General features: G+C 44.5%; 2 protein-coding genes across 4 annotated transcripts in view; both read right to left on the bottom strand.

Moving 5' to 3' along the window:
* The window catches only part of usp43a (ubiquitin specific peptidase 43a), a 109,174-nt gene extending 96,603 nt beyond the window's left edge, over positions 1-12,571 (bottom strand). For both annotated transcript variants that reach the window (XM_036545619.1, XM_036545627.1), the window contains exon 1: positions 11,606-12,571. In XM_036545619.1, the coding sequence (XP_036401512.1) occupies positions 11,606-12,226 (621 nt within the window). In that variant the 5' untranslated portion in view covers positions 12,227-12,571. The remainder of the gene's footprint in view (positions 1-11,605) is intronic.
* Positions 12,572-15,139: 2,568 nt separating this feature from the next.
* cfap52 (cilia and flagella associated protein 52) lies at positions 15,140-26,680 on the bottom strand. Of its 2 annotated transcripts, XM_036545638.1 has the most exons (14): positions 26,527-26,680; positions 25,825-26,024; positions 25,598-25,734; positions 25,250-25,378; positions 24,504-24,603; positions 24,177-24,293; positions 23,321-23,421; positions 23,016-23,186; positions 22,404-22,552; positions 21,905-22,050; positions 21,504-21,655; positions 21,201-21,303; positions 16,415-16,526; positions 15,140-15,638 (listed from the first exon to the last, which is right to left on the bottom strand). In XM_036545638.1, exons 1-14 carry the CDS (start codon positions 26,585-26,587, stop codon positions 15,463-15,465), a joined length of 1,854 nt encoding a protein of 617 aa, XP_036401531.1. In that variant the 5' UTR covers positions 26,588-26,680; the 3' UTR covers positions 15,140-15,462. The 2 variants fall into 2 exon arrangements, with proteins under 2 accessions (XP_036401531.1, XP_036401538.1); XM_036545645.1 differs by lacking the exon at positions 25,825-26,024 and having other exon boundaries at positions 25,598-25,727.
* Positions 26,681-26,690: the final 10 nt, after the last annotated feature.

Genomic DNA, 26,690 nt, shown 5'->3' with positions numbered 1-26,690 from the left:
AAAGGCACGCTCCGAACCAGCCGACCACCAGCAATTTCACCCTCCTGTTCCTTCTGCTCCGCACATCCTCTCCCAATATCCTCCGCACCGAATTGGACTCTCTTTACTTTAACGCTCGCATTATGCAAAGCCAGGCTTTATTTAAGCGTAAAGAGAGGGAGACAGTTCAATGTCAGATTTCAATCAGTTTTCCCAGCTGGTTCCTAAGCCAGCTCAGGTGGTAGCGTAGGAGCCGTGCATGTGGAGCATCACTCAGCTGTTACAGCCCAACAGAAATGCAGATGGGATCAGCTGTCTGAAACACAATTTAAAGAAGGAGAAATACACCACAGGGCCATGCATGTTAACCTTCCTATCATCAAAACGACTACCCGATTGTACAGTAGTTAGCTTGGTTCGCTGGCCGTATTAGCAAGGGCGTTGTGGTTTTACAATGAACAGACAACTGGTAAAACATCCTACAGTTGGCTTGGAGGAACAGTTTCCGGTTCATTCTAGGCTGCTGTTGGATGCTACACATTTGCAGGCCCTTGAGCTCATTAAACAGATCAGATTCAGAATTCATTCAGAATTAATCTTACATATTACAGTTCAGCATTGCATACTGTTTAATCTTGGGTGTCAGTTAATACAAACACACACTCCAGTCCCCAACGTGTTTGGATGGATCCTGCACTGCTGTAATTACATTTAGATTCAATAAAGTCAGGTACAAGGCAAATAAACATGGCCAGGACTCACCACCGGCAGAGCTATAACTGGACACGGTTCTCATTCTCCAGTCATTTTTAATCAGATAATGCACTACTGCAATGGCAGAGATGTGTATAACATTGAAAGGAGACGTCCTGTCCTTATTCGCTTTCGACTCTTCCTCGTTCACTTTTGCCAGCACACTCAATTTGTTTGATAAATAAATGGTATGCTGCATTAGGGTAGAAAAGAAATTCACCGCTGCTCATTCAGAATTACAGTAAGATGTACAGTTGCGTGCTGCTTGACAGCAGCCCAGGTTTCTACTGTGTTCTTGCCGTTTCTTGACAGCCGGATTCTTTCAGATATGGGCCGGAACCAAAATGGTAACACAGATCTAAAGAAAAGCGTGACAGGAAGAATCAGCTGAAGCATAGTGCCGGATTAAATAGCGTGTGGTTACCGCACAAGGCAGGCACCGCGAACAGGATGAATCCTTCCACTGCTGGTAAAATACCCACGCTGTTGCAGATGTGCTGTGGACATTGCATCAATGTGTACGGGATAAACAGAGCTCTTGCTGGGGCTGTCTTGCCGAGCGGATAAAGACAAAGGCAGAGAAAGTGGGCCAGCCCCCTTTCTCTTTAATCATCCACAGTACTAAGGTTCAATCCATTTTTTGGACTGCGGAAATGACATCCTTAGCAAAATGGCTCTGCGCTAGTTTGTACAAGGTGGGAAAAAAAAGGCATAAACCTCAACCTTTCCAGCTGCCTCTCGAAGCGGAGGCACCCCGTCCTCTGCTGACTGGGGAATGACGCTGCCCATCTGCTAATGAGCTTTGAGACAGATTCCCGCGGTGCCGGGTGATAATGAAAAGGACCTCAGGTCAGGCCGGGTGTTGTGACCTTTAACAAGAGTCACACCAGCGACGGCCGGCAAAGGGAGCCCTGTGAGGGGGTGAGGGGTGGAAAACAGCAGTCCTCCCAGAAGAGCGGCCCGGTGCTACATCAGACTCTGAGATGTCACCTTGCCAAACCTCACCTTGCTCCTCCCTACTGAATCGATTCCTCTCATGACCTCTCGCTCTCTCTCTCTCTCCGCCGATGAGCGTTCCTGCGGACAGGGTTCTGCCGCGTTCGCGGTCCGCTATATCATTCAGCATCGTACAGATCTATGATTTCAGCGTCTCTTCCAGCTGTAAGGTACAGAATCCAGGCTCCTTACACCCCCGCCCTCTCCCACGTACGCCCCCCCCCTCCCTCGGCTCAGGCACAGCTTTCACTGCTACAGCCTGGCTCTGTGACTGACAGGCAACAGACGTGCATCCTGGGCTCATTAAAACTGCCACATCATGCTGCCAGTGTCTAAATATAAACAAGGGAGACCCCCTACCTGGCAGAGCTCATTAATTATCTTAATTACAATGGGGAATGGAAAGGGGGGCTATGATTGCTAATCCCAGCCCCCCCCCCAACCCCCCCCCCCGACGACACACACACACACACACACACGCCAAAAGGACAAGCGGTAGTTGTAAAAAGTAAACACAGCGTTCATCAGCACAAAGTGTTCTGACAGAGAGAACCCCCTGCCTCTGACTTTGTGCCCAAGGTTACTCTGCGTCTAGCAGGAAGAGATCCAGTGGCATCACCTTGTGCAATGGCATCAAGAGGATAAGGCTAACGTTCTCCGCTACGTGTACGTTTTCAGATTTTTTCAGGCAATGTCCTACTTTGTTACCACCCCCCCCCCCCCCCCCCCATTGATAAGGACCCGCTACTCTAACTAAGAAATGCAATTCCAACTTTGAATTTTAATCAAACCAGCATCACGTTTTGCCACAATGACCGGAAACAGACTTTGTTTCAAAAGCTGACATGAATGTGGGAGGGTTCCCACCACTTTGAAGTATAAAATCAACTGTGGCTGCAGGGGGGGAAACAACTTCCTTTAGTTACAGTCTGTCTGAGGTCCCAGATAACTCCCTCCGTTTTTCATCGTGGCGCACAGATAGCAAACAGTTTGACACGACACTAGTTAAGCCAGCAGCCAAACAAATGCCAAAACAAACCAAAACAAATGTGGTTGGGCAGCTTTCTTCTTTTCTGATCTTCTCTAACTGTGATAAGAAACTGATCCCTGTGGTCAGGTTACATTAGCCCAGTTTAACAGAACTGCATGGTTATCAGCTCCATCGTTCTCTATGTTCTCGTGTATAATTCATCGGTATAATTTCAGAGCAAGGCTGCCAATGTGTGCATGATAGAATGTAAAACCAGACCATCAAAATCTAATTAAGAAAACAGAACAACCTTCCAAAAATAAACTACCTCAAACATCTGTACAATAGTATCAATGAATTCCGCTCCTGTTACAACACAGTTATAATATGTGCTTGTACTGTCAGCATATGTTGTTACAAAATGAGTGCAATCGTATAATTGTCTGAATTCTCAGCAACTGCTCTATCTGAGCAGGGTACTGTTAGCTGGAGTTGGTTACTATGCTACGCGCATTCTGACACAGTCTCTACTTTAAGAACCTCATGTCTTGAGATGTGTGATGTAGACTAATTACTCCCCACAATGCAGTTCAGGTGAGGCATGGCTGAAAAGGTCTAAGGCAGGGAAAGTGGGCCAGCGCCTTTCTCTTTAATCATCCACAGCACTAAGGGAATCACTGTTAGGTTCCAGCACAGAAATAATTTTTTTAAAAAATAGCAAGCACAAAATCCTGACGTTGTCTGTGGAAAAACAACTGGAGACGAAATGCACTGTTTACTCCCCTCTCTAATGGTTATTTACACTCCAGCAACGTTGCCTATGGACCATAGTGGTCTCCATGGTGAGGCTGCGCCTTGTTCTGTTGCTGAGAGAACACCCCAGCGACGGAGACATTCACTCGGCGCAAACAGCCTCTCCCTCAGCAATGGAGCGTGGTATTGTTTAGTAGAGATTGATATTGCCGATTACTCCCTTGCTTGCAGCACCCTAAATATCAGCAGTTGCACAGAGAGATGGAAAGAGAGGGAGAGAAAGATCTCGTAATCCACTTAGCCTCTGCCAGGTAGGTGATGGCTGAGGATACTGGCACTGCTCTGACATAACGGCTGAAGCCGGAGGCACCGCTGCCAGGATGAGGTCATCTAAGCGAACCCAGTTCAGCCACTAACCTGGCCTGACTCCGAGAGAGGCCCTCCACCCACCAGCAGAAGCGGCAGGGATACAGTGTGGGGCATCCAATCAAACCGCCACAACTCTGACTGATCAATTTAGGAGATCTGAAGCCACTGACATTAGCCAAAAATGCTGCGAATAATAGAATGTAATAACCTGTTTCAATTAGCTCCTAAACATCAAGGACAATGAGCCATGGAACAACCACCCCCCCCAACTCCCCCCGCCTATAGTACCACCCACAAGCTGATACCCCACTATTAACCTCTTTTCTCCGGCCACGACCCCTCCAGCGTAAACAATGAACACTCCAAGAGATATACACAGAACACACCATACACAGAGAGGACAGCAGCTCTTTAAAACAGATTTACGCCAGCCCAGCGCGACATGCAAAATGGACCTTGTCAGATTCCACGGTGACAGGTTGAAAGCAGCGGCGATTTATTGCAGAGCCAGGGAAGGGCGGGTGGGGGGGGGGGGACTATTTAACCATGGGTGCAGCTCTGCTGGCGTCACCCCCAGCAGGTGCTGATGGAATGCGGCACAAACCCCATCCGTCTTTCCTTTCCTCTTCATTTCATTCCTCTTTCTCCCCTGCCCAGGTGGGGGAAGAGGACGACCAGACAGGCCATCATTTAAAGAGACCTTTTATTTATTTTTTTTTATTTTCATACGACTGAAGATGCTCATCAATTCCAGCTGAATTGTAGACATTCTGGTTATCCAAGGACACTGCTGATCACGGGCCACACGCAGGCCCTCGATGTGTGCGCCCTTTCCTGCCTTCTATTCTGAATGCAGGACACGTCTGCATAACTCACTGTGGCCAAATATGTTTTCTTTTCCTCATCCTCTACAGTTAATGATGTAGACTTCTCATTTCATAAAAACGAAAAAGGGCATTTAGCACAAATCTGTTTTTCGGTCTGTCGTAAGTACGCTGAGTGTAACACTAACAGTTAAATTACTCAGGAATGAAGGTGCTCTGGATAAAATGTAAAATCTTGTCTACTAATGTGCAGGCCACACATCATTAATGTGAAATTTCAAATGCAACAATAATAAACTTGAGATTGGGTGGTTTACAGTCTGGGAAATGTTTCCCGCCCCGGTAATTGAAACTTTAATGTCTTTTTTTCTCCCCCCCCAGTAAATCTCACAGTTTAGGGTTTAATGTGTGATTGAGTCCACGCACAGGCTCTATCTATGCAGATTACCCCAGAATGACTTTATAAAGATAAAGCGTGAGACACTACCGCCTCGGCGCCACGGGAACAGAATGCCACGACGGAGCTTAACGTGATTGATTCATTTTACCGCTGTGTTATTCTTAAGACGTAAGTGGCAAGGGGAATAAATTTGCTGGAAACACTCAAATTGCTGTGTTTACACAGACATGTCACAGCTATTTTTCTCCCTGTGTTTTTAGCAGGGGCTTTTCAGGTGCTGTGAGAAGTTGCTGACTGAGTCATGAGGCCCCATGCTGCGAGCGCCGGATTATTCAGCTTTTAGTCAAATATGGGCGGGCCGCGCAGAACTGGACCTGCGTCTTCTGTTTACTGAGGTGACACTAACGGCTTGGGGCATCACAGAGTACATATCGTTGCTATATCAGCAAGACCTGTATAAAGTGGGGTTATTACTGAGGAAAAAGAGGTTATCAGAGGTTACTACTACCACAACAGCCGGAGTACCAGCCAAGGCATAGCATCCTGACCAGTTCATTCAGTTCAGAAAATCCCACACAGCGGTATCACCTTGCTGCACTGCGCTGTCACGCTGTAAGAGACATCCCCCTCGATGAAATTACCACCACCACAAGATTGGAACAAGTCTGCGGTCACGTCGCCTGCTCACTGAGGCACATGAACAACAAACAAACTCTGTAGCTCTCCATAAAGCTCGGCAACACTCGGGGGCCTTCTGTAGAATAAAACTGTCTTTATTGGTAAAGAGATTGTTTCATCCTACAAAAGCCCCGGAGTGCTGCTCAACTTCACTGCGAGCAACACTCACCACCCGGTCGCTGTAGCATCGGCCAGTGAGATCATTTCTCCCGTTCGGCTATCCAATTCACAGACAGACACACAGGCACGTGCATGTACACATTATATTACATTAATTTAGCAGACACTCTTACCCAGAGTGACGTCCAGCGCAAAAGAACAGAAGTGTATCCATTCAAGCTGAATGAGCGACAGTGTCAGAACAGTCTAACAACACTCCCAGACCAGCGAGTGTGAGCATAACACAGCGAGTGTGAGCATAACACCACTGAAGCCCCACTGAAGACCTAATACACACACACACACGCACACACACACGCACACACACGCACATGCACACGCACACGCACACACACACGCACACACACACGCACAGGCACACGCACACACACGCACACACACACACACACACACACACACACACACACACACACACACACACACACACACGCGTGCACACACACACACACACGTGAGGGCAATCACACAATCTTCATCCTATCTAGCAGTGACAGAGGTATCAACAGACATTCTAGTGATCTCAGCAAAAAGATCCCAGGACCTGCCATGTCTAAATGACTGCCAAAAAGCCCATCCCAAAGACGAACCGAAAGGAGTGACGCGAGAGGCACTTGAAATCAAAGCGAGGTGGAGAGCCAGCGGGGCACGCAGAGGGCAGCGCTTCCTGGGAGCGGTGTGGGAACGCTTGCCATTCTCCAGGTGGCGGGGATCAGTCGCCGCTGTGTGTTTGTGCAGTCTTGAAGGAGAACAGGGCCTGGCAAACACAAACAGAGCATGCTGGCTCTCTCCGGGCTGTCAGAACTGCTTTGACTCAAAAAAAAAAAAAAAAAAAAAAAAAAACCCCTCTCCGTCTTCCTCTCCGCAAGGACAAAAACCTGCCTCCGCGTTTCCGTCCTAAAATCCTCTTACAGTAACTGACTAAGGGAGAAGGCGGATCTCTGTCTATTTCAGAACAAGTTCAACCTTCCCGTGTTCTGACTGTGCGATTCCAATTGCCGTAATGATAGCCGTGATTATAGGGATCCCGGTAATGATGGGTAAACAGTCAGAAACAGTATTTAGAGGTGACGACGGGCATTGTATATGAGGGCAGGCAGCGTGGAGGAGTGTGGGGATGAGGCGGGCGGGTATGGGGGGTGGGGGGCTGCATCAGGCAAAGTCAGACGCACATTCCCTCCACACAGGGAAAGAAAGGGCTCCTCTCTCACGCCCACCACTTCACCTCCTTTATAGTCATGAGAAACCGCGCAGCACCGTGGGGAGGGCGGGAGAAAGCGAGAGGCACAAAAGCTCCCCTTGCGCACAGAGGCCGCTTCTTGAAAAGCTGATATGATCCCTTTCAGGTGGAGTCCAGGAGCGGAGGGTAACATCAGTCGGCGTATAATTAACCCCACACAGAGGACCCTCCTGACTCAGGGCCCACTTAGATGGAGGGAGAGAGCATGCACCTCTGGGGCTACAACGCAGCATAGGCTGCTGCTGCTGTCTCTCCTTCTGTGACACACAGGGGTTGAATGGTTCATACTGAACGAAATGTCACGATTCAAACGTGTACACGTGCACTTAGCATGTGCATGTTACATCCATCTAAACACTTTTCCCAACAGTTCTTTGTATATATATGTGTGTGTGTGTGTGTGTGTGAGTGTTGTGTTGTGTTGTACTCTACCTCACTTGTAAGTCACTTTGGATAAAAGCATCTGCCAAATGAATAAATGTACATATATAAATACATAATACAATACAATACACAAATACATAGTGCTTTTGTGGTCATATTCTCTTCTTCCTTTCATCCAGAAACTGTGCTAGCACGCAGAGTACATGGAGTGGTTTGTGGCGGGCCTTTCCTCCCCACTAGGTCTGGCATGAATGGGAGAGCCCAAGGGCAAAGGATTGTTCTGCGTTTCCAGAGTGCTCTCATACCCCGCTTACGCACAGGGTGGAGTGCACCCTCCAGAGCACCCGATCTCTCTGCTGTAAGCGCTCTAATGCGGCTCCACTCCCATCAATTCCTGCCCTCAAATGGGGGGGGGGGCAGGACGCGCTCCACAACAAAACGAAACCAATCAGGTAGCGTTCCGTCTCCAGCAAATGAAGTGCATCCCACATACAACGCGCAGCCCTGATGACTTTCTGATTTAATGAAGAGATGCTTCATGAGCATTACTGAGACTGTCGATGACTGGAGTCTAAGCACTGTTATCATAAAAGGCGCCTGAATCAAAATCTCAGAATGCCCCCCCCCCCCCAAATCTAAAAACTGACCAGTAATATGGCCACAATGCAAAATAACTATGAAAGAAGCATACACAGATAACTTATCAATGGGGGTCTTTTGATGCGCTGACAGAAGAGCCGATACGGACCTAAGCAAAGCAAAGTGTGGTGTAGTGGTTACAAATCTGGGCTTGCAACACGGAGGTTGCAGGTTTGACTCACAGACGAGGGGGGGGGGGGGGCACTTCACCTGAACTGATCCCGTCAGTACGCAGCAGCGCAAATCGATAATGCCTGTGCGCGTTTTCCTTTTAAGAAAGCTGCCGTGGATAAGAGTGCCTGCTACGCGAATAAACAAAATCCCGAACTGTGCAAACTAATCGCATGAGAGTAGGACACTTTAGGGAGATAAATTTACATTTCACCGTGCCCTTACGATCAAACAGCCCCCGGCTCGTCAAAGCGTTTTCTGCATCACAAACGCGGCTTTGATTACCAAGGTTGCGTGGAGTACAGGACGGGCATTGTTTGGCCCTCTGGGGGTCCTTTGTGCCCCGTAATGCAGCCCCAGGCAGAGCTGACTGCTGAAACTCCATTCAAGCCAGACACCTGCTGACCTCCTCTTGCACGTACTCCAGTAGCCGAAGAGGACTCGCCGGCTTTATTAGCATTCGGTGAAGGGACCGTGGAGGGTGCACGCCCTGAATGTACACTGCACTGAGCCATGGCATCCCAGGAATACAGACAAGTTAATTCCATAGTATCGGGGGTGAGGCAGGTGGACAGTGTGGGCAGTTCACTTGTAAAAAAAAAAAACAGAGAAATTCAACACAGGGAAGCATTGTTTTTGCGAGACTCAAGAGAGTTTCTGAATCCTGAATGTACTGAGCGGCCAGCAGAATGTTCTGCACGAAGCCATGAGCCATTTAGCCATGAGCACCTTTGTCAATATCTCAGCATCATCAGAGGTGCTTTAACCCTGGCACACTTGGTGGCAGATTTGAAAATTGAAGACATAAGTATATTTCTATAAGCACACCTGATACACAATGCAAGTTTTGAAACTGGGGAGTGACAGCATGTGCCACCATTTGAGGATGAAGTATGCATATTACCCAGCTTCAAATCCTGGTGTGTGCTGTGCCTAATACAGCACACATGGCGGTGTAGCGTAGTGGTAAGGAACAGGGCTCATAACCGAAAGGTTCTTGGTTTAAGTCCCTGCTGGGGGCACTGCTGCTGTACCTTTGAGCAGGGTACTTAAACCAGAGTTGCCTTGGTAAATATCCAGCTGTATAAATGGATAACATGTAAAATTGTAACTTTTGTAAGTTGCCCTAGATAAGAGTGTCTGCTAAAGGATAATAAGTGTAATTTAATATATTGGTGTGTGTTGTGCCTAATAGAAGAAACTGCTATTTAATTCCACAAGCAAGGATATTTATTTAATACCTGTGAGTAGATTTCCCTCCAAAGGAAGCTGTTTATAAAAGGAAAAAAAAAAAAAAAAACGTTTTCAAAACTGCAGTTGTGTAGGACAGTCAATCAGTTAGGTGATTGGTATGCCCAATTATAAGTGCATATCAACAACATTTTTGGTGACTAAGTATGCCACTTGGTCACATACTTGGGCCAGGAATAATGTATATTCTTGGCTCACACTATCCTAAATGATCATTTGGTTTCAATGCCAGTTCCCATTCAGTACAAGTAAGGACGGGACATGGAGCAAATCCATCATATTTGTTAAGGCTGTATCTAATTCTGAGTCAGATTCAAATGTAACTCATTAACCTAGGTGGCACAGACTCCTAGCACCATGGTTTATTGACTGCCACCTAAAGCATGCTGATCAATTAAAGCGGTAATTAGACATGTGTTTGTTACTTTACGTCCGGTAAATTGCGCCTCTGAATTATCAACATCATCCTGTTGTCCTCTGTGCTGACCCCACTTATTGAACAGCGAAAGCATTCAATAAGAGACATGCCTCCTCATCCGATTCTACAGGGTTCATTAAATGCGGGCCAAATACTTTGCCTGGGTGTGTATTTAGCTAGAAACACCATAACTGGATCAAGGGAATATTCTTCTAATTCGTGAACTGAAATATCACGGTTAGCATCTTGCCTGTGACTACGGAGTCTACTATGTGCGACAGGTAGGTTCCCTTGATCCGGAGCATTACACACATGCAAACTGCTTTTTTCCAGCCCTTGGAACTTGATCTTTTTTCCTGTTAAGCAGTTGTGGTGAGTTGAAAGGCAGACCTCTATGGGAAGTGAGAGTTTCTTTCAGGGAACTGTGAGGTCTGAACAAGGTCTATTAAGTTACTGTGACAGATCCTCGATTTACACCGTGCATCGAAAATGCACGTACTGTACGCGACAGATGTCAGCTCGTCAAAAGATAACACCTGGCATGCTCTGCTTGTAATTATGCAGCTCGGCTCGGCGTCCAATATTATGACACAAAATATCACGTCAAATTTATTTAACCTTTGATACAAAGACAGGCTAATCATGATAAACCTTTTGTGATAAATCACATTTATGCCACTACAAACCATATAGAAAACATAAAAATAGGTAGAGCTACTTTTCTTTGCCTGCCTGTCGTTTAATCAAACAGCTAGCTAGATTAGATGTCGCGTATGTACGTATATTTCGTATAAAGTCCTTAAGCTGTCTCTGCCGGGTTTCCTTCTGCTATTGTTACCATACTGTAGCTAGCGTTGCTTTAAAAATAGGAAATACAAAAGGTTTATATCCGTAATGTGAGACCAGCTCCATTGTTGGTTTGGCTACAACACAGACACATGCAGTGGACAGCAAGAGCACCTGTCTGCAATATTCCATTTCTACGGCCCCAGGACGTCCACAACAGGACCGTGTGGAAGGGATGTATTGTGAAACCACAAACACACCTATTCCTTAATTGTGGCGGCGCAGGAGGTTTGCCTTCAAAGAACCAGAGGCTGTTCTACCTGAGAGCGAATCCGGCTCCTCCCCCCGAAACCTTACCTTTACAAATTCACCTGCGTTAAACGTTTATTATGCAGCTCGGTAATTGTTCAGAAACCCATAGTAATTATACTGCGTCTCACAACCTGAAACCTGTTGCACAGCGGGAAAAAAAATGGCACCGCGTAGCAACATAATTCAAATGTCTGCTTCAATGACTTCTTAAACGGCCGGCGAAAAACATGCTCATTCCCACACATCCCGAAAGCAGACTTCTTCATTTATGTGTATTACTGGGATTTGAATGGATAAGCTGCTCTTCGCATTTAATGTTATACAAAAGAAATGTATTAAACTATATACTTAGAAATAAACGCAGGCGATGTTTTCGCAGCTTCGACATTTTACACAAGCATTTCTATGGGCTACAGGGGGAAAATTAGCCTGCACAGAAGAATACGCATATTGTTAAGAGAAGCTCCAGGAATTTCCCCTCACTAACTTGTGACAATTGACCCACCTTGAATTCCACTGAGAGTTGGGGCGTGTACTCGAGAGTCCACAGCGCCCTCACCAATGATGCCAACTGTTCTGTAACTTCACCCCTGGCTGGCAGATCCTCACTTTTTACAATCCCATTAACTCTCCTCTGGTTGAAATCCGATTTGTACTGTTCCAAACCGAGATACTCGGCGAGAAGGTCGGTATTGCTCAGGCACTGAACCACGGCATTCATAAAACAGGTGTTGCCATGATTTTTCAAACCCTGAACCCCCGGCGTTTTGTCCCCATAGCACCAAGACAGTCTTTCTTTTATAGATCCATGAGAAGACAGTGTCAAACTCTTTTTGACTGTGTTCTCACCAGCAACCTGGATTTCCTCTTTGAGATTTCCTGAGTGGGCACTTAACGTGCAAGGTGTACTGTCTCGGAACCCGCCATCATCGTCCTCCGCATCTGTTGGGTCGATGTCACCGAAGTGAGCCAAAGTGCCTAAAGTTTTCAAAATCCTGTTCATAAAATTCCCCACCGACTTCAGCGATTTCCTCCTAAAAAGCTTCCCGGATTTGTGTTTCTTTTCTTTACGCTTTGTGGCTTTGATCGCTTGTTTCTTCACCTTATCCTCCTTCCGATGATCCATGGTTGTCGATTATTTAACTGGGGAGATACTGAAAACGAAACAAATGTAACAGCTGAAAAGCAGTACTCCCACCTGCCTGAAGTTCCTCCTCACGAAGCGACACAACAGAAACGTACACTGAAGTGGCACCGTCTCGGTGCCAAGGCACATGACTAATGTCCCCCAGACATTCCGATAATTCCTTCAAGCTCGCGCGCACTCCTCAGCGTTTCTCGCCTATGACACTCTCGGATACCTGTAATTACTGGAAAGGTGAGTTAACTCCAACTCCATGTTTTTTTGTGACACAGTGCGCCGTACACTTCCTCCTCTTTCCAGCGCGGCTCATGCGTACGTTCGCGCTCGCGGTCCTCTTCTCCCTCTCCCCCTACTCCAGGGGCTGGTGTGTGTTTCTGTTTGGTTGATCTTGTGCCGTATGCCCTCCCACTCCGAATCTTATTAGCCTGGTTTAGTTTGAGAAGGTGCGGTTGTATTGGCTGTATTGTAAGCCTGTCGCAAACATACGGTATTCACGTTCGGCATTTATTGACACAAGCCAAAAAGACACATAAAGTGCAATCTATAAACTATCCTGCCCTCCGCTTTGTTTCCCTTGTAATAATACCATGTCTACTTGGCGATTGCCAATGCAAGCCAAATTATTTTATCTGAGTATTGCGCAGTTATTTTATCGTTATCAGTAATATTTCATTACCAGTTGATTAAAAACACTATTACTAGTCACACGTAGTGCATGTTCTTTACTGAATTCTCATTACGGGGAAAATTGCGCTATTGAGGTGTTCAGGAGCCCCCTACTGTCCTCCGAAGACATATCAGTCCGCTTGGCGTCAACAGGGACAATTTTAGTTATGCTAAGGCTCTACAAGGCGCTATTTCGGATATAATTTAAAGCCACCCTCACTCTTTCTATTGACATTTGTCACGATAACTACCTATAACAACCCTGCCTCTCTCACACATACACAATTTTGACGCACGCGCGCAAGCATTCCAGCGGACACGCACACGCAGGCACACACACGCTGGAATGGTTCTTGTATTCACCATTGACTTTGTACACATTATTGAAAGCAAAACAGTCGCATATACAGCTCAACCCATGTACTGAATTCATATATAATTACTATCTGGTTTCTTTTCTGCCATGTTTCCTAAGCAACATCAGTAAGTTTCGGTAGAGTGTGAGGCATTCCACTGTGTGTGTGTGTGTGTGTGTGTGTGAGAGAGAGAGAGAAAGAGAGAGGAGAAAGAGAGACACACAGAGAAAGACAAAGCAACAAAGAATTCAGTTTCAATTGTTTTCAGTTGCTTCATACTCCTGGTTTTATGGGCATATTCCTCAAAGCAGCAACCTAAACAGCGCATAAAAGACTGACTGCTTCTTAAACAGCCTACCAGCGATTCAGATAATAGAACAAAATTAGTTTTTCATAAAACCTCATGGGAAAAGTCAAATATGACTGCGGAGAACACGTCTTTCATATGGACACTGTTGCACCTTTGCTTATGATTTGCTGCTTTTTCTTTGGTTCAATTCAGTTTAATTTCACAGCTCACCAGGGCTACAAATAGGAGTTTTATAGGACAGCACACTAAGAGTCCAACAGAGTAATGCATTTCATTATTAAATACATATTTGAGGACGCTAGTTGATATCGACGTGTCACGACCTGTTTGCCTGCATCAATAAAAACAAAATTAAAATGGTAAAAAATTCAGTGATGAAAAACAATGTTGTAAATACAGGATTCCGGTGAGAATGGGAATTATGTGTTTTAGTCATGCAGACAGATCCATAAGCAAAGCTTACACAGAGCCTTATCCTAAACCCAAGGTAACAGAAACACATACATTCTTGTGCAGAACAAAGCTCCTCCTCTCTATACTTAGACATCCAGGACAGCCAGATAAAGCCTGGGCCTACTCAGCATTCAGCACAGAAAGGGGACACTCAAACGGCCTATTTTGTAAGCCGGGTATTCTGCTGACTGGATGCAGCTTTGCACTGGCAGTTTGTGGGCAAGTTCAATTAATTTTTGAGTTAACTTCTGAGGTACTGGAAGGGGAATAAATTTAGACAGAGAGCAACCAGTAACGACTCTCCCACCCCCTCAATCTCTCTGCCGTTCCCCTGGGAGACATTAATGATAGATTAGCTGACACCATGGCTGGCTAAAGGAATCTAGAACTCTTTTTTTCATATTTCCTCCAAAACACCACAAAGCTATAAACAAATTCAGTCATTCTCAAATATAACCTATTTCTTTTTCCTTCTGAGGATAAAGTAAAACTGAGCTATCATTTTTAACTTGGCAATAATCCCATATTATTTTCTCCTATAGAGATATGCAAAAATATAGTACAATTTATGCTTTCAAAACTGGTTTAAGTATCCTGATGTCCCTTCCCTGGATGTGACATCCTGATACATTAAACTAGAAACTGATCCATGCTATCAGAAGCTAAGGGTACACTAAGACTGTCACACCACACTTAAATTGTATTTGACAGTTATAGATGGTTTCCCAACAATGTAATATTTGCATATTGCCATTTGTAAGCGTATGCCCTTTATCTTCAAAATATTGGCTTTGTTCATTGAGAAAACTCAATTTACACAAAGTTAACTCAACTTTTTAATCCCGGAAAGTTATATCAGCATTAAAGCCTTTATTGCATTATGAGAATACAGCACTGTGCTACTTTCATCACATTAGGCCTTCTTCTAATAAGACGGCATTCCCCTCAACTCCAAAAACAAAAGCAAAAAAAAATGAACGTCTTCATATTTTCTGCCAACTACTTCACTTTTTAAAAGAAATTAAGTTATTCAAGTAAAATCAAACCAACCTGATAAAACTAAGCAGTGATTTATATTGCCTGTAATTTGCATTTTCTGTAACTGCTGCTGTGCCAATGATACAAGTACACCCAATCATCAGAATGGAATGCCACTTAATGATTAGTTAGCCAACGACATCTGGAACTCCTTCATAAATGGAAAAGGAACATTAGCATATGTTCTATTCAGTTTTTCTTTCTCCATGATGAAAATTCCATTCTCTTCAAAGCGTGGATAGTTTCCTCAAATAAACAGAAAGTGGGTACGTCTGCACCAGCGAGGGAGAGTGTTCATGTGGTTGTCATGTGACCATCTCCTGAAGATAGCTGAAGGCTGTGATGCTGGGCTGCGTGGGTCAGCATATGCTGAACACACAGCATTGCGCTACGTTTCAGGAGGGGTGCGGGTATCTCCACCTGAGCACAGCTCCGTCCGCGCTGGTGCTGATAATGTACTTGTTGCTCGGGCAGATCCTCACGCTGGTGACGTTGCCGCTGTGCCCGATGCCGACATGAGTCACCTCGCCCTCAGTGTATGCCCACACCTTCACCAGCTTCTCATCCCCACCTGCAGGGAAACGGCCACCAACAGCCTGGGACATCAATCATCTGTAGCCTAATCATGTCCACCCCCTTCTTATGTACTTTCTAAAACTACTATCTGCCACATTAGTGAATAACAGATACAGTTACAGATACAGCTAATAACACCAACAGACCTTCTTCAGTTGTTTATTTTGCATTTTTTAACATATTAGTTGGCAATCAACACCACAGCCACAACTGCTGAACCCACAAGACACCGATACACTTGCAAGACTAAGAAGCCAATTTGTTCTGCCAATGAGGGCTCCTGGCAAAGGTCTTTGTTCATAGCAATATCTTCCTTTACCCTGAAAGGTATGACTCTCTTCTATATTAGCAATGGTATGTAATTCTAGCAACATTTGAAGGATTAAAACCCTTCGAGACTGAGAAAACTCTCAGTGGATGCTGAGATGGATGGATGCTGTGTAACTGCAGATTACTGATGCTTCTACACCCAAGGGAATATACATCTATTTTAATTTCGACTTTTAGAAGCCACATCAAAGTGCCATCAGTTATTTGGTCCTCAGTCTGTTGGGTCTAGAGACAAGGTTGCCCAATAATGCATACAATGCCTCTTTGTGCTTGGACATAAAATCTAGACTACTGTAATGCAATGGTTTTGTGTTTAAATTTATCTTCAAACTGTACTAACTGAAAGAGTGAAACAATTGATGACAACACTGTACACAATTTAGCAGATGTGCCTTTTATTTCTACCCTACTGAATAATCACATTAACATTACTGAACTCACCTGTGACAAAGTGGTTTCCATCCGTTGAAATGTGCATGCCATTAATGGATCCCGAGAGGGATCCCTCCAATTCTCGAATGGCTGATCCGTCATACACCTCCCAATATCCGATCTGTTAGGAGGAGTCTTTACTGAAAAACTGCCATCTTTTTTTTGCAGTGTCACTTGCTCACCCCCACAAACAAGAATGACCGGGTATGTATATTTCATACATTCACCTCTCCTAATTTCAGATGCTGTACTTTACAGCATTATGTATATTATATGTTACATTTTATATGGCATAAAATAGTGATTTCAGCATCATCAATACTTCATTGAGTATTACTATGTCACATTTGCTACTCAAACATTGCATTCAAACATTTTTCCTCTTCTACTTCATTGGTGCTTCATGGATAAACTTACTGTTTCCTGAATCCTTACTGTTATTACATTGCAGAGATACTGAAAACTGAAGAGTCGCATCACTTCACACTGTCTGGAAAGGATCCAACTCATTTGTGGCTCTCCTACCACTGCCTTAAGTTTCTCCTAATGAGTCCCATGCAGTATGTAAATTAGAACAGCAAAAGTTAATCAAATTGTAATATGCAGCAGTTAAAAGCATGTTGGTATCTCTGAGTGTGAGCTAATCTCGGGGGCTGGCAGCTGTTTCTCTCCAGCTTGAGCGTCCAACAGTAATTGCTATTTGAAGTTATTTATAGCACAGTATTGCCACAATCCCCTCTACAATTGAGGAGTTTCCTGTTATTGGCACGACAAAGCTGACTACAAACAAGCTACCGGTGTAAGAAAGGACATAAATGTCAGCTCTTCATTAAAATAAGATAAGTTAGGCATTGTACTGGTCTATGTCAACGGTGTAACCTAAGCCTCAGTATACAGTAGAGAACAGTCTGAAGCTCTGAAACAAAGTTATAAGCAAGGCTGATAGTTGTTATTTCAAATACAAAATAGAGGAAACCATGCCTGAGCTGGTATAGGACACGGGATGCAAGCACAGGTGTGGATTTCTCTGGTGGGAAAAAGCCATATAACTACAGCCAGACTGCCTCAGATAAGACATTATGTCACATTATTGGCATTTAGCAGACATTGTTATCCAGAGAGACATACATAGGTTACAATTTTTACAGGTTATCCATTCATATAGATAGATATTTACAGAGGTAATTCTGGGTTAAAGACCTGGCTGAACAGCAGCAGTGTCCCAGCGGGGAAATGAACCAGCAACCTTTCAGCTACAAGCCCTGCTCCTTACCAGTATGCTACACTGCCACCCTGGAGACACCACTACATCATTATACTTCATATAAGAAATATTTTTAGTTGTTTAAATGAATAACTAAGAATAAACAATTTGAATTTCTAAGAAATACTATAGACAAACCTTATGAAATAGCATGGCAAAGATTCCATAAGCTGTTCTTTGCAAGATGGTCATCTTTCTAAAGGCAAGCCTAAAGTTACCTTGAAAAGTACCCTTGTAACACTTTAAAACTACTTGGAATTTATGTGATTTTCCATTCAAACAAAACATTCATGATCAAGTATGTTGTTTTATTTTCAACACAAAATCAAACAGAAAGTTAAATTGAATCCATATGACTGCTTTAGTATACAGTCATTTTTCCAAGTAATTTCATTTCCATATTGAATTCTAATCGGTATGTTTTCCTCTCGCAATTTTATGCCACCAAAGTGTGTAAGTAGCTAAAGCATACAAAGCAAACTATGCTGTCAGATATAGGGATGAAATGTCATTGGTTTGTCTATTAGAATATCTGTCTTTGTTAGTACAGTAGTAGCATTTCTCTTAGGACAACAAGCCCATTTTCATTCTATGCACCACGCAGGCCCAGAAAAATTATATCAATATTTGCAATGGGCATATTTCATAGTCCGTAATTTGCTACTTCCAGGTTCTCAGATATCAACTTCTTTTTGATACAGGTCTACCTTTATCTGTAGCATATACCAAAAAAAATCTTGTTTTGAAAAGCATGTCTGTTTCCTCCCTGTGAGGCCCAATTAAAGAAAAAGAGGATTATTAATACATGAGGAGCACATAAGTGGATTAGGATGGGAACTGCACCGCTATGCGAAGACACACAACAAATGGAAAAGGCGCAGAATCAAACGAAGGTTTACTGGAATAGCCTCAGTAACTGGGTTTAAATGCTCGGCGTCTGTCAGTGATGTATTACACTGACATACAGAAACAATATAATGCAGATACAGGGGGGGAAACTCTGATCTGCACACAAATTGAACATCCATTTTGAATGAATTCATCTGCACACTTGCATGGACATCGAGACAAAAACCTTAATCCTAGATTTTTAGTAGAAATGTGTGGTGCCAGGCTACTGTAGCTAATAAAATGCTCTCATGTGATTGCAGTATACTGTATATACTACATACAGAAATTTACTTATATATTACACATACATGCAGAAAGCTGCACTGCAGTGCATTTTGACCTACAGTCTTCCTCAGACCCCACACGTAAAAACACGTTGTTGGCTGTAGCACCTTATTGTCTGCTGTAGCCTGCGGCCATACTTTACTAATTGCACTCACACTGTAACAAGAAGGTTCCTCTCTCTGATTTTGTCCTAATTCTTTTGCCACATTTTGGGCACCTTGTTGTTTCTCCATTCTAGTCCATTGGGCTAGAGAACACATTTGACCAGATCTAATGACCAAATTCCTGCAACTTTGCCTGTAGACATAATATAAGGAAATTACAGTGTTGATGAGGACATTCACACCTTTGAAGAAAAGGGGAAAAAAAAAAACAGAAACTGATATAGCACTGTCGTTTCTAAAAAAAGCTTTTTTGTTACTCTGGTTTCAAAGAAAAAAAAAACTGACATGCAAGGCATGGCACAGCGTAGTGGCGTGTTACGTGCGAGGTTCCCTCGCGGGAAGAGATGACAGGGAAAAGGAATGATCCGGGGCCCGCCGGGCCCGCGCACCTGCAGCACGCTGCCGTCACGACCTCATTCTCATGTCCTTACGCGGCCGTGGCGGGCTTATTAGGGGAACGGCTGCCTGCCATTACCGTCAGAGCAAGCCGTCTGCGCTCTGTTCTTTCCGCAGGGGCCCTGGCCACTGTCCACCGCAATGGCAACCAGAAATTAATTACAGCCAGTGCTACTCACACGGCTGCCGTTAGTCTCTGCGCGCTATTGTTGCTTTCCGGGTTGCCATTATTGCTAATTGTCACAGGAAAATACTTCAGGGGTGCTGGCTTTTTGTGTTTCTCAAAGCCCATTATTTCAAAATGAGCGTTCAACTTTTGTGCAATATCACAGTTTCTCCCTTGCATGTGCGTTGTATTGTTTCTGTATGTCAGAGTAATACATCACTGACAGACGCCGAGCATTTAAACCCAGTTACTGGGGCTATTCCGGTAAACCTTCTTTTGATTCTGCGCCTTTTCCATTTGTTGTGTGTCTTCGCATAGCGGTGCAGTTCCCATCCTAATCCACTTATGTGCTCCTCATGTATTAATAATCCTCTTTTTCTTTAATTGGGCCACTCGGGGAGGAAATTGACGTTGTTTCCAATTTTTTTTTTTCATGTTTCATAGATGTAATAAGAAAGTTAAATATTAAAGTGCAACGCACCATCTCAGGTCACAACAGATAGACTTGCGAGGTTGTTTCTTTTTTGTGGAAAGAAGTCAGTTAGGTTAACAGTATGCTGCCTTCATAACCCAATGTGTGAAAGCAGAACTTGATCAAACAGCCAAGCTTGAAGACTCTGAGCTATGTGTTCAGTTTTACATTTTTCAAGTCAACACTCTGCTTCCTCGCAGTCAGAAAAAAATTTGGAGCCTACGACTGGATTGCCAGATCGTCACGGAAATGCGTTAACCTCTGAACCACTAACTGTCTGATGCAAGCTGTTCCGTCCCTTTCTCCAAATGGCGCGCAAAGCCACCCGTGCGGCCCCAGCTCAAACAGAGCCAAGTAAGTGCTATATCTCCATTGTGGACGGCATGTGCGAGTGCCGGATGTGTTCGATGAGAATTTAATGGCAGCGGATGTTCGTCCTGAACCAGCCTGCATGGCTGGGACTCCAGCAAACAGATGGCATTTTTGGCTCGCTCTCGCTCAGGGGTGGCATGGATGTGCCCACAGGAAGGTGCGAGGCCACAGCTTTCTCAGCTGCCCCGTCCCTGCGTGCCCAAAGCATCCGGCCCGCCCAAATCCGCTCATAAACACACCGGCCGCCTTTCGGCATGTGCCATTAAGCCAGCCTCCAGGGCTGATTAACTTCTCATTTTCTGAATGATAACATCAGGAAAATCAAGTGGATGAACACAGAGGGATGGCGAGTGCCAGGGAAGTGGTGCTACGTAGGACTGGCCTCTGGAGAAGATCCAACACAACCCATAATTTTCACATACCTCAGTGAATGCATGTGGCTGGACGAATGGGACATTCAGAGTCAGGATGTTTCCCTAGCCACCATCTTTACCCTCTCAAACATGCGTTCTCACGTTGTGTTCTTATGAGTAATGTAGACTATCATGGTGAAATCAAAAAGAGCCTGTTTTCACGACAGACCTTTCATACTGCACATTCAAGCCTAGGCTTATTTTACTACCCTATCCTATTGGCGTAGGTGGGAGAGGGTCTTCACTCAGTTAGACGGAGAACAGTCACAAGAGACATGGCAGAGATGAGATCAAACCAGAAATCAACTGCAACACAATGGGGAAACCAAGTGAGATGCACTGTGTGTCTGCCAATCAGATGCAGGGACCCACCTTTCTGTCTGTGCCACTCGTGATTATCTGGTACTCTTCCGGGTGGTAGCAGACGCTTTTGAACAGAGTGTTGGCCAGGACCATTTGATTCCTGACAAAGCGGCTGCCGTGAGAGAGGCAGTGTCAATACAAATTTAGTGAGAATCAGCAAAGGGTACTGCACTGTACATTGCACATACTTGTATTACAGTGTGGGCCCTGTGCACAGCAAAGATGGGGAAGTGTTTGTGCGTGTGTGTGTGCGTGTGCGTGCGTGTGTGTGTGTGTGTGTGTGTGTGTATGTGAGCTTGAGGTTAAACTCACACCAAGTCCCAGATGATGCAGGCCCCGTCCGAACTGGCGGTGACGCACTCCTTGTCGTTGCTCTTGATTTTAATACAGGTGACGGTGGCCTTGTGCTCCTTCATGGTCTCGATGAGCCTGTGAGAGCCCTGCAGAATCTCCCACACCCGCACCTGAACATGAGAAAGGAAACAAGGCAGGCGATGCACCACATTCACAAGGACAACAAATAAAGCACATACCAGACATTGTCACCCACACTGCTGCAGTATTATTATACTAGTCCTTGATTTCTTTCTGCATCTTATTTAAAAGCCCTCTGCAAACAATTACCCCACACTGGGCCACAGTAAAAAGAACTGGAAAGAGCTGATTTAACTTTACTATTTCATTAGACAATGTGGAGATTTGCCTGTGCATACCTGCCCCTCCCCTCCCCCGCTGAGGATCCTCCGGCAGTCCCTGGTGCCTGCAATGGCAGTCACACCCATGCTGTGGGCGTTGTGGATGACTGAACTGAGTCTGCCACTCTCGGGAGTGAACACCCGGATCTTCCCATCATTCCAAGCTGGAAAAGCACAACAGTAAACATACCATTTCCATTCTCACAATGGCTCAAAAAAAAAAAAAACAAATGAGTTCTGTTTTGTACATTAAAAGAAACAGATTTGCTGTAAAAATGGCGGTTGAATGGAAATAGTAAATTTCTTCATTAATAATGAGAGAGTTAATTAATAATGTGAGAGAGTCACAGGCAAAGTACTGTGAGAGAGTCACAGGCAAAGCACTGTGAGAGAGTCACAGGGAGGGCACTGTGAGAGAGTCACAGGCAAGGTACTGTGAGAGAGTCACAGGCAAAGCACTGTGAGAGAGTCACAGGGAGGGCACTGTGAGAGAGTCACATGGGAGAGCACCACCCACCGCTGATGATGCTCCTGCCATCCATCATGAATTCCACAGCATTGCACGTCATGTTGGGCACTGAGATCCGCAGCAGCTCCTTGGACATGTCCGTGTGCCACACTCTGATGCCACCCAGAGAGCACGTGGCAAAGAGCTCAGAGGTTCCACTGAGAGAGAGGGAGAGAGAGAGAGCAAGAGAGAGAAAAAAAGAGACCTCACTGTTACCACCCTACTGTGCTTACCCATGTCATTAATAACCATTAGAAACTCAGGAACATCATTCAAAAAACATTTTTTAAACATAGTGTTAGTCATTAGACCTGTTCGGCATTATTCGACTTGGAGGTATGTTATCTTACAACTCCCTCTAGTGGGTAACATTATGATGACGGCGGTTAGTCCTGAGAACGCAAGCATTAATGCACAGGGCATGAGAGCAGAGGTTCAACCCAAGAGCAACAACAGGGGATAGAGAGGAAAAGTGAAACAGAAAGAGAGAGAGATAAACCCAGTGCTGAATGCATAGATGTAGATGACGGCAGAGTAAACAGCACGCCACACATTGTTGAACAATGCAGATTTGTGATCGTTGTCCCTGCACTGCGAAACCTTGGCCGGTGTGTCACTCACAAAGGGAAGGCAACATCGTTCACGGGGCTGTCGTGGCTGGTGGCGATGAGTTCTTCTTTGAAGTCCGTGTAGCTGAAGCGATAGATCTGCGCGGCCTCCGTCCCGGCAAACAGCTGGTGGCCCTCACCCCGCAGAGCGATGGACGTCACGCCTCCCTCCAGCTGGACTTTTCTACCGCGGAGACAGGACGGAGAACAGGTGGCACGGACACCACATCAATACGGCGCCGCACAAGCAAACAAGTAGCAATCACATCAGACACAATGAATGAAAATATCTGAGCGTCTCTCAGTGACTGGACTCACTTGATGGCTTTGAAGTTGGGGCCTGAGCACAGAGTGAACATTCCATCTCCGGACCCTACCACCATGTCTCCTGTTTTCAGCACCTTGATAGTGTTCACTCCCTGCAGAGAGAAGAGAAGAGAAGAGTATTTCTGCTGCTTTGACTGACAGCTAAAAAAATACAGCCAAAATAACCATGTTTTGTATATGGCTGCAGTACCGTCACTCAAAAAGCAAACGCATGAATTTCATTTACTGAAACCTTTCAGGAAACACTCTGCCTATGGCCAGAATTGTTTCAGCTCAGTTTCATATTGAGGTGGATTAACAGCAATACAGCAGTGATGGGAATAAGGTGTTATAGACCCTGTGATGGATGGAGCGGTTATGTGCTGTCCATAACTGAGCTGTGAAAGTCAACAGACTTGATTGCATAGCACTGATTGGATGCATACTTCAAATCTGTGGTCACTGATAACACACTGCACAATTTGGGGTTCATGAAGCCTCATTTCCCATCACTAGACTACTGGACATGCTCTAAGTTTTTAATAGCTGATATGCAAGTTGTGTCACATCCCTTTACAGTCCTGGAAATAGGTATCAAATGATATATTCATAAACAGAACCTTGTAGTATTTTTGTGATGTTTTTGATACATACGTTTTCATGCAAGCACCTACATTCAGGAGGAAAAGATATTGTCTAAATGAAGTTATTACTGTCAACAAAGACATCCTAATTTTAAAATACAGTTTTAACACATAATAAAACATCTGAGAGAATGGCTTTCTATTTCATTTCAACATGATATTTAAAAACCTTTGAATGAATACCAATCAGACCACGGCGCAAGCATACAGAATTTCTCGCTCACCTTGCTGAATTTCTGCTTCTGTGGCCCACAGCTGTTGAGAAGCTTCGTCTTAAGATTCACTTTAAGAATATCTCCGCTGGTAGTGCCGCAGTAGAAAAAGCTGTCATCTTCGGGAATCTGATGGAGACATACCAAAATAACAGAAGCATTTTTTTTGTACTGTATGCAAATCTCTGCGTTCAGTGTGCTTGTATTTTCACAGCTGTTAGTATTAGCATATTTTCTGCTCTTGGCAATACAGCACACCGCACACTTGAAGCTCTGTACCGTATGTACGCGCTCCTAGCGATCCAAGGCAGCGAGAGGCACTCTTAAATATGTCCTCACCTCAATGCACTTCACTATCCTCTTCAGCTGCCCTGTCTGGCACTCCGTGGGGCGAATCTTTCTGTTTGGAAGATCAAGCTCCCAAACCCGCAGTGTGCCGCTGCAGGGAGCACATCACAAACACGACCCGTGAGGAGGGCGTAAAGAAAAAAAAAACAGACTGAGAAATACTCTCTGGATAAAGTTGAGCTTTTGGGTGAGCTATGGTCCCAGGTATGCAATTCAAAGCAATAAAGTCAAGATGACTGGGGAGAAGCCACTTAGATTCAGATAATGAATACTTGTAGTGTTGATACGCAAGTTGCTAGAGAATATGTCCAGTTTAGCAAACAAAAAGTAGCTGCATGATAACTTGGCCTTATTTTTCTAATGCTTTCTTCACTAATACACTGGAAGACACAGTGGATGAGTACACAGTGAATAAATTCTGGGTTTGAAGTCATGCTGGATAAGAACTAAATGAAAAATTAAATGACAGAATCCACAAACAGATGACTTTTTAAAACAACAGAGTAAACCAAAACAAAATGATGAACTGTGAAAATCATAGTGGTTGGGAGTTTTTTTCATAGTCATTACCTGGGATGGGGAAAACATGACCATGTGTACATGAAAAGACAAGGATCAATCAAAATGCTACCTCTAAAGACAGAACGGAGAAACCAAGTCTGTCTAACAGCCCAAGTAATATTACTCCTATGTCACAATATGGCTACTGCAGGTTTCATCATCGATTAATCACTTACTTCCCAGCAGATACAAATATGTTGTCACTCTGGTTGGAGAACTGTATTGCAAGGCAGTGACCAGCACTGTGCGCTGAAGCCGGACTTCCGCAGATCGCCTCTCTGGTCTCAATATTCCACACAACGATGCTGGAACATTCAGAGTGAATTTTTCACTGGGATGTCATCAACCACCGAACACATCTCAAAGAATTCACAGATTGTGAGCATTTTTAAACTGACGAACCTTAAAAAACTGAACCCAATACCAGACAGCCTACTAAATACTGCACTAGTGGGACTGATAAAATGTATACATGCTAAATTATTTTATTCCTCTTTTCTACACCCCCTTCAAGAACAGGTTACCTGCCATCATCCTGGCCCCCTAGCGACACAAGATACTTGTCATTAGGAGAGAAGGCCAGGCCCTCCACTTTGGCTTTATGGAGCTGTAGCCTGGCATACATTTCCCTCTTGGAGTAATCCCAGATGATAACTTCAGCCTGTAATGATTAAGATTAACTTTTAAATTAATATATTTTGCATCTGCTGCGCCCGGTTCCCAACTCTCATGTTGTCCACAGCAGACTTACCTTGAAACCCATGAAAGTGACCTGACCAGAAGAGATATACCGTCCACTTTTGGACACAGTGACACAAGAGACGTTGTTGGTGTGTCCTTGCAGAAACTCCTGTTTACCATTTTTGAGACTCTTCAGAATGACGGTGCAGCCCAGTGGATAAATGAGGTGTTCTTTATCCGGGTGTACGCTCAGGCCAGAAAACACATGTCCTATGATAAGGAGACAAGGGCTCCTCCAGTGAATTGCAAATTAGCAATACAAACGCCAAACTTTAGACATGATGTAGTACGCAACAATGTGATTACGCTAACCTTTGAAATAAACCACATCAGAAATGGGTCCAAAAGTTGTAGTGTCTAACAAGTGCAAATGCGTTTTTAAAAGAGTCTATTTCAGATTGGACAAATGCTTTTAATTTTTTTCTGACAATTTGTTGCCTTCATATAAGTCGCTTACAGATGCTGCATTGCGTGAACTAACAATGCAAAGCACGTTTGTAGGTATGACGTGCATATTGAACTGTTACATAGAGAGGTTCTAGAGAGAACATTCCATCGTGTCAGTCAGATTGAATAAAAGTGTACACTGTTCGAGAAAAAGTTACGTAGTTTCTTGGTTTGTTTTAAAAACAATTTCATTGTTGTAACATTCATTAGTCATTATTGCAAATTTCCTGGCTGAGCTATAACAGGTATCTGTTTTTTTTTTTACCATTAAACCCAATAACGGCTTCCAATTCTAGTCGAGGGACCTCTTGCGTATCTCCATCCATGACTGTCAGCAACAATGTCCAACTTTCGACGGCTTATCTTGCTCTTTATGGGCTGGTTTCTGTGCAATTTTGCGGACAAAAGTTCACTTCGTAGATTACAAGT

The sequence above is a fragment of the Megalops cyprinoides genome, chromosome 1, assembly GCF_013368585.1.
Source record: "Megalops cyprinoides isolate fMegCyp1 chromosome 1, fMegCyp1.pri, whole genome shotgun sequence".
In the NCBI taxonomy this organism is placed as follows: domain Eukaryota; kingdom Metazoa; phylum Chordata; class Actinopteri; order Elopiformes; family Megalopidae; genus Megalops; species Megalops cyprinoides.
This window is presented reverse-complemented; position numbering and strand designations above follow the sequence as displayed.

Bases quoted from the DNA above. Each gene is read 5' to 3' on its own strand.
- cfap52 (XM_036545638.1), bottom strand. From the start codon at position 26,587: ATGGATGGAGATACGCAAGAGGTCCCTCGACTAGAATTGGAAGCCGTT. The intron at 23,422-24,176 runs GTGAGCGAGAAA...TTCTCTCTGCAG, and splicing joins AGAAGCAGAAATTCAGCAAG to GGAGTGAACACTATCAAGGT. The intron at 15,639-16,414 runs GTGAGTTCAGTA...GTTTCCCTGCAG, and splicing joins TGGAAACCACTTTGTCACAG to GTGGGGATGAGAAGCTGGTG.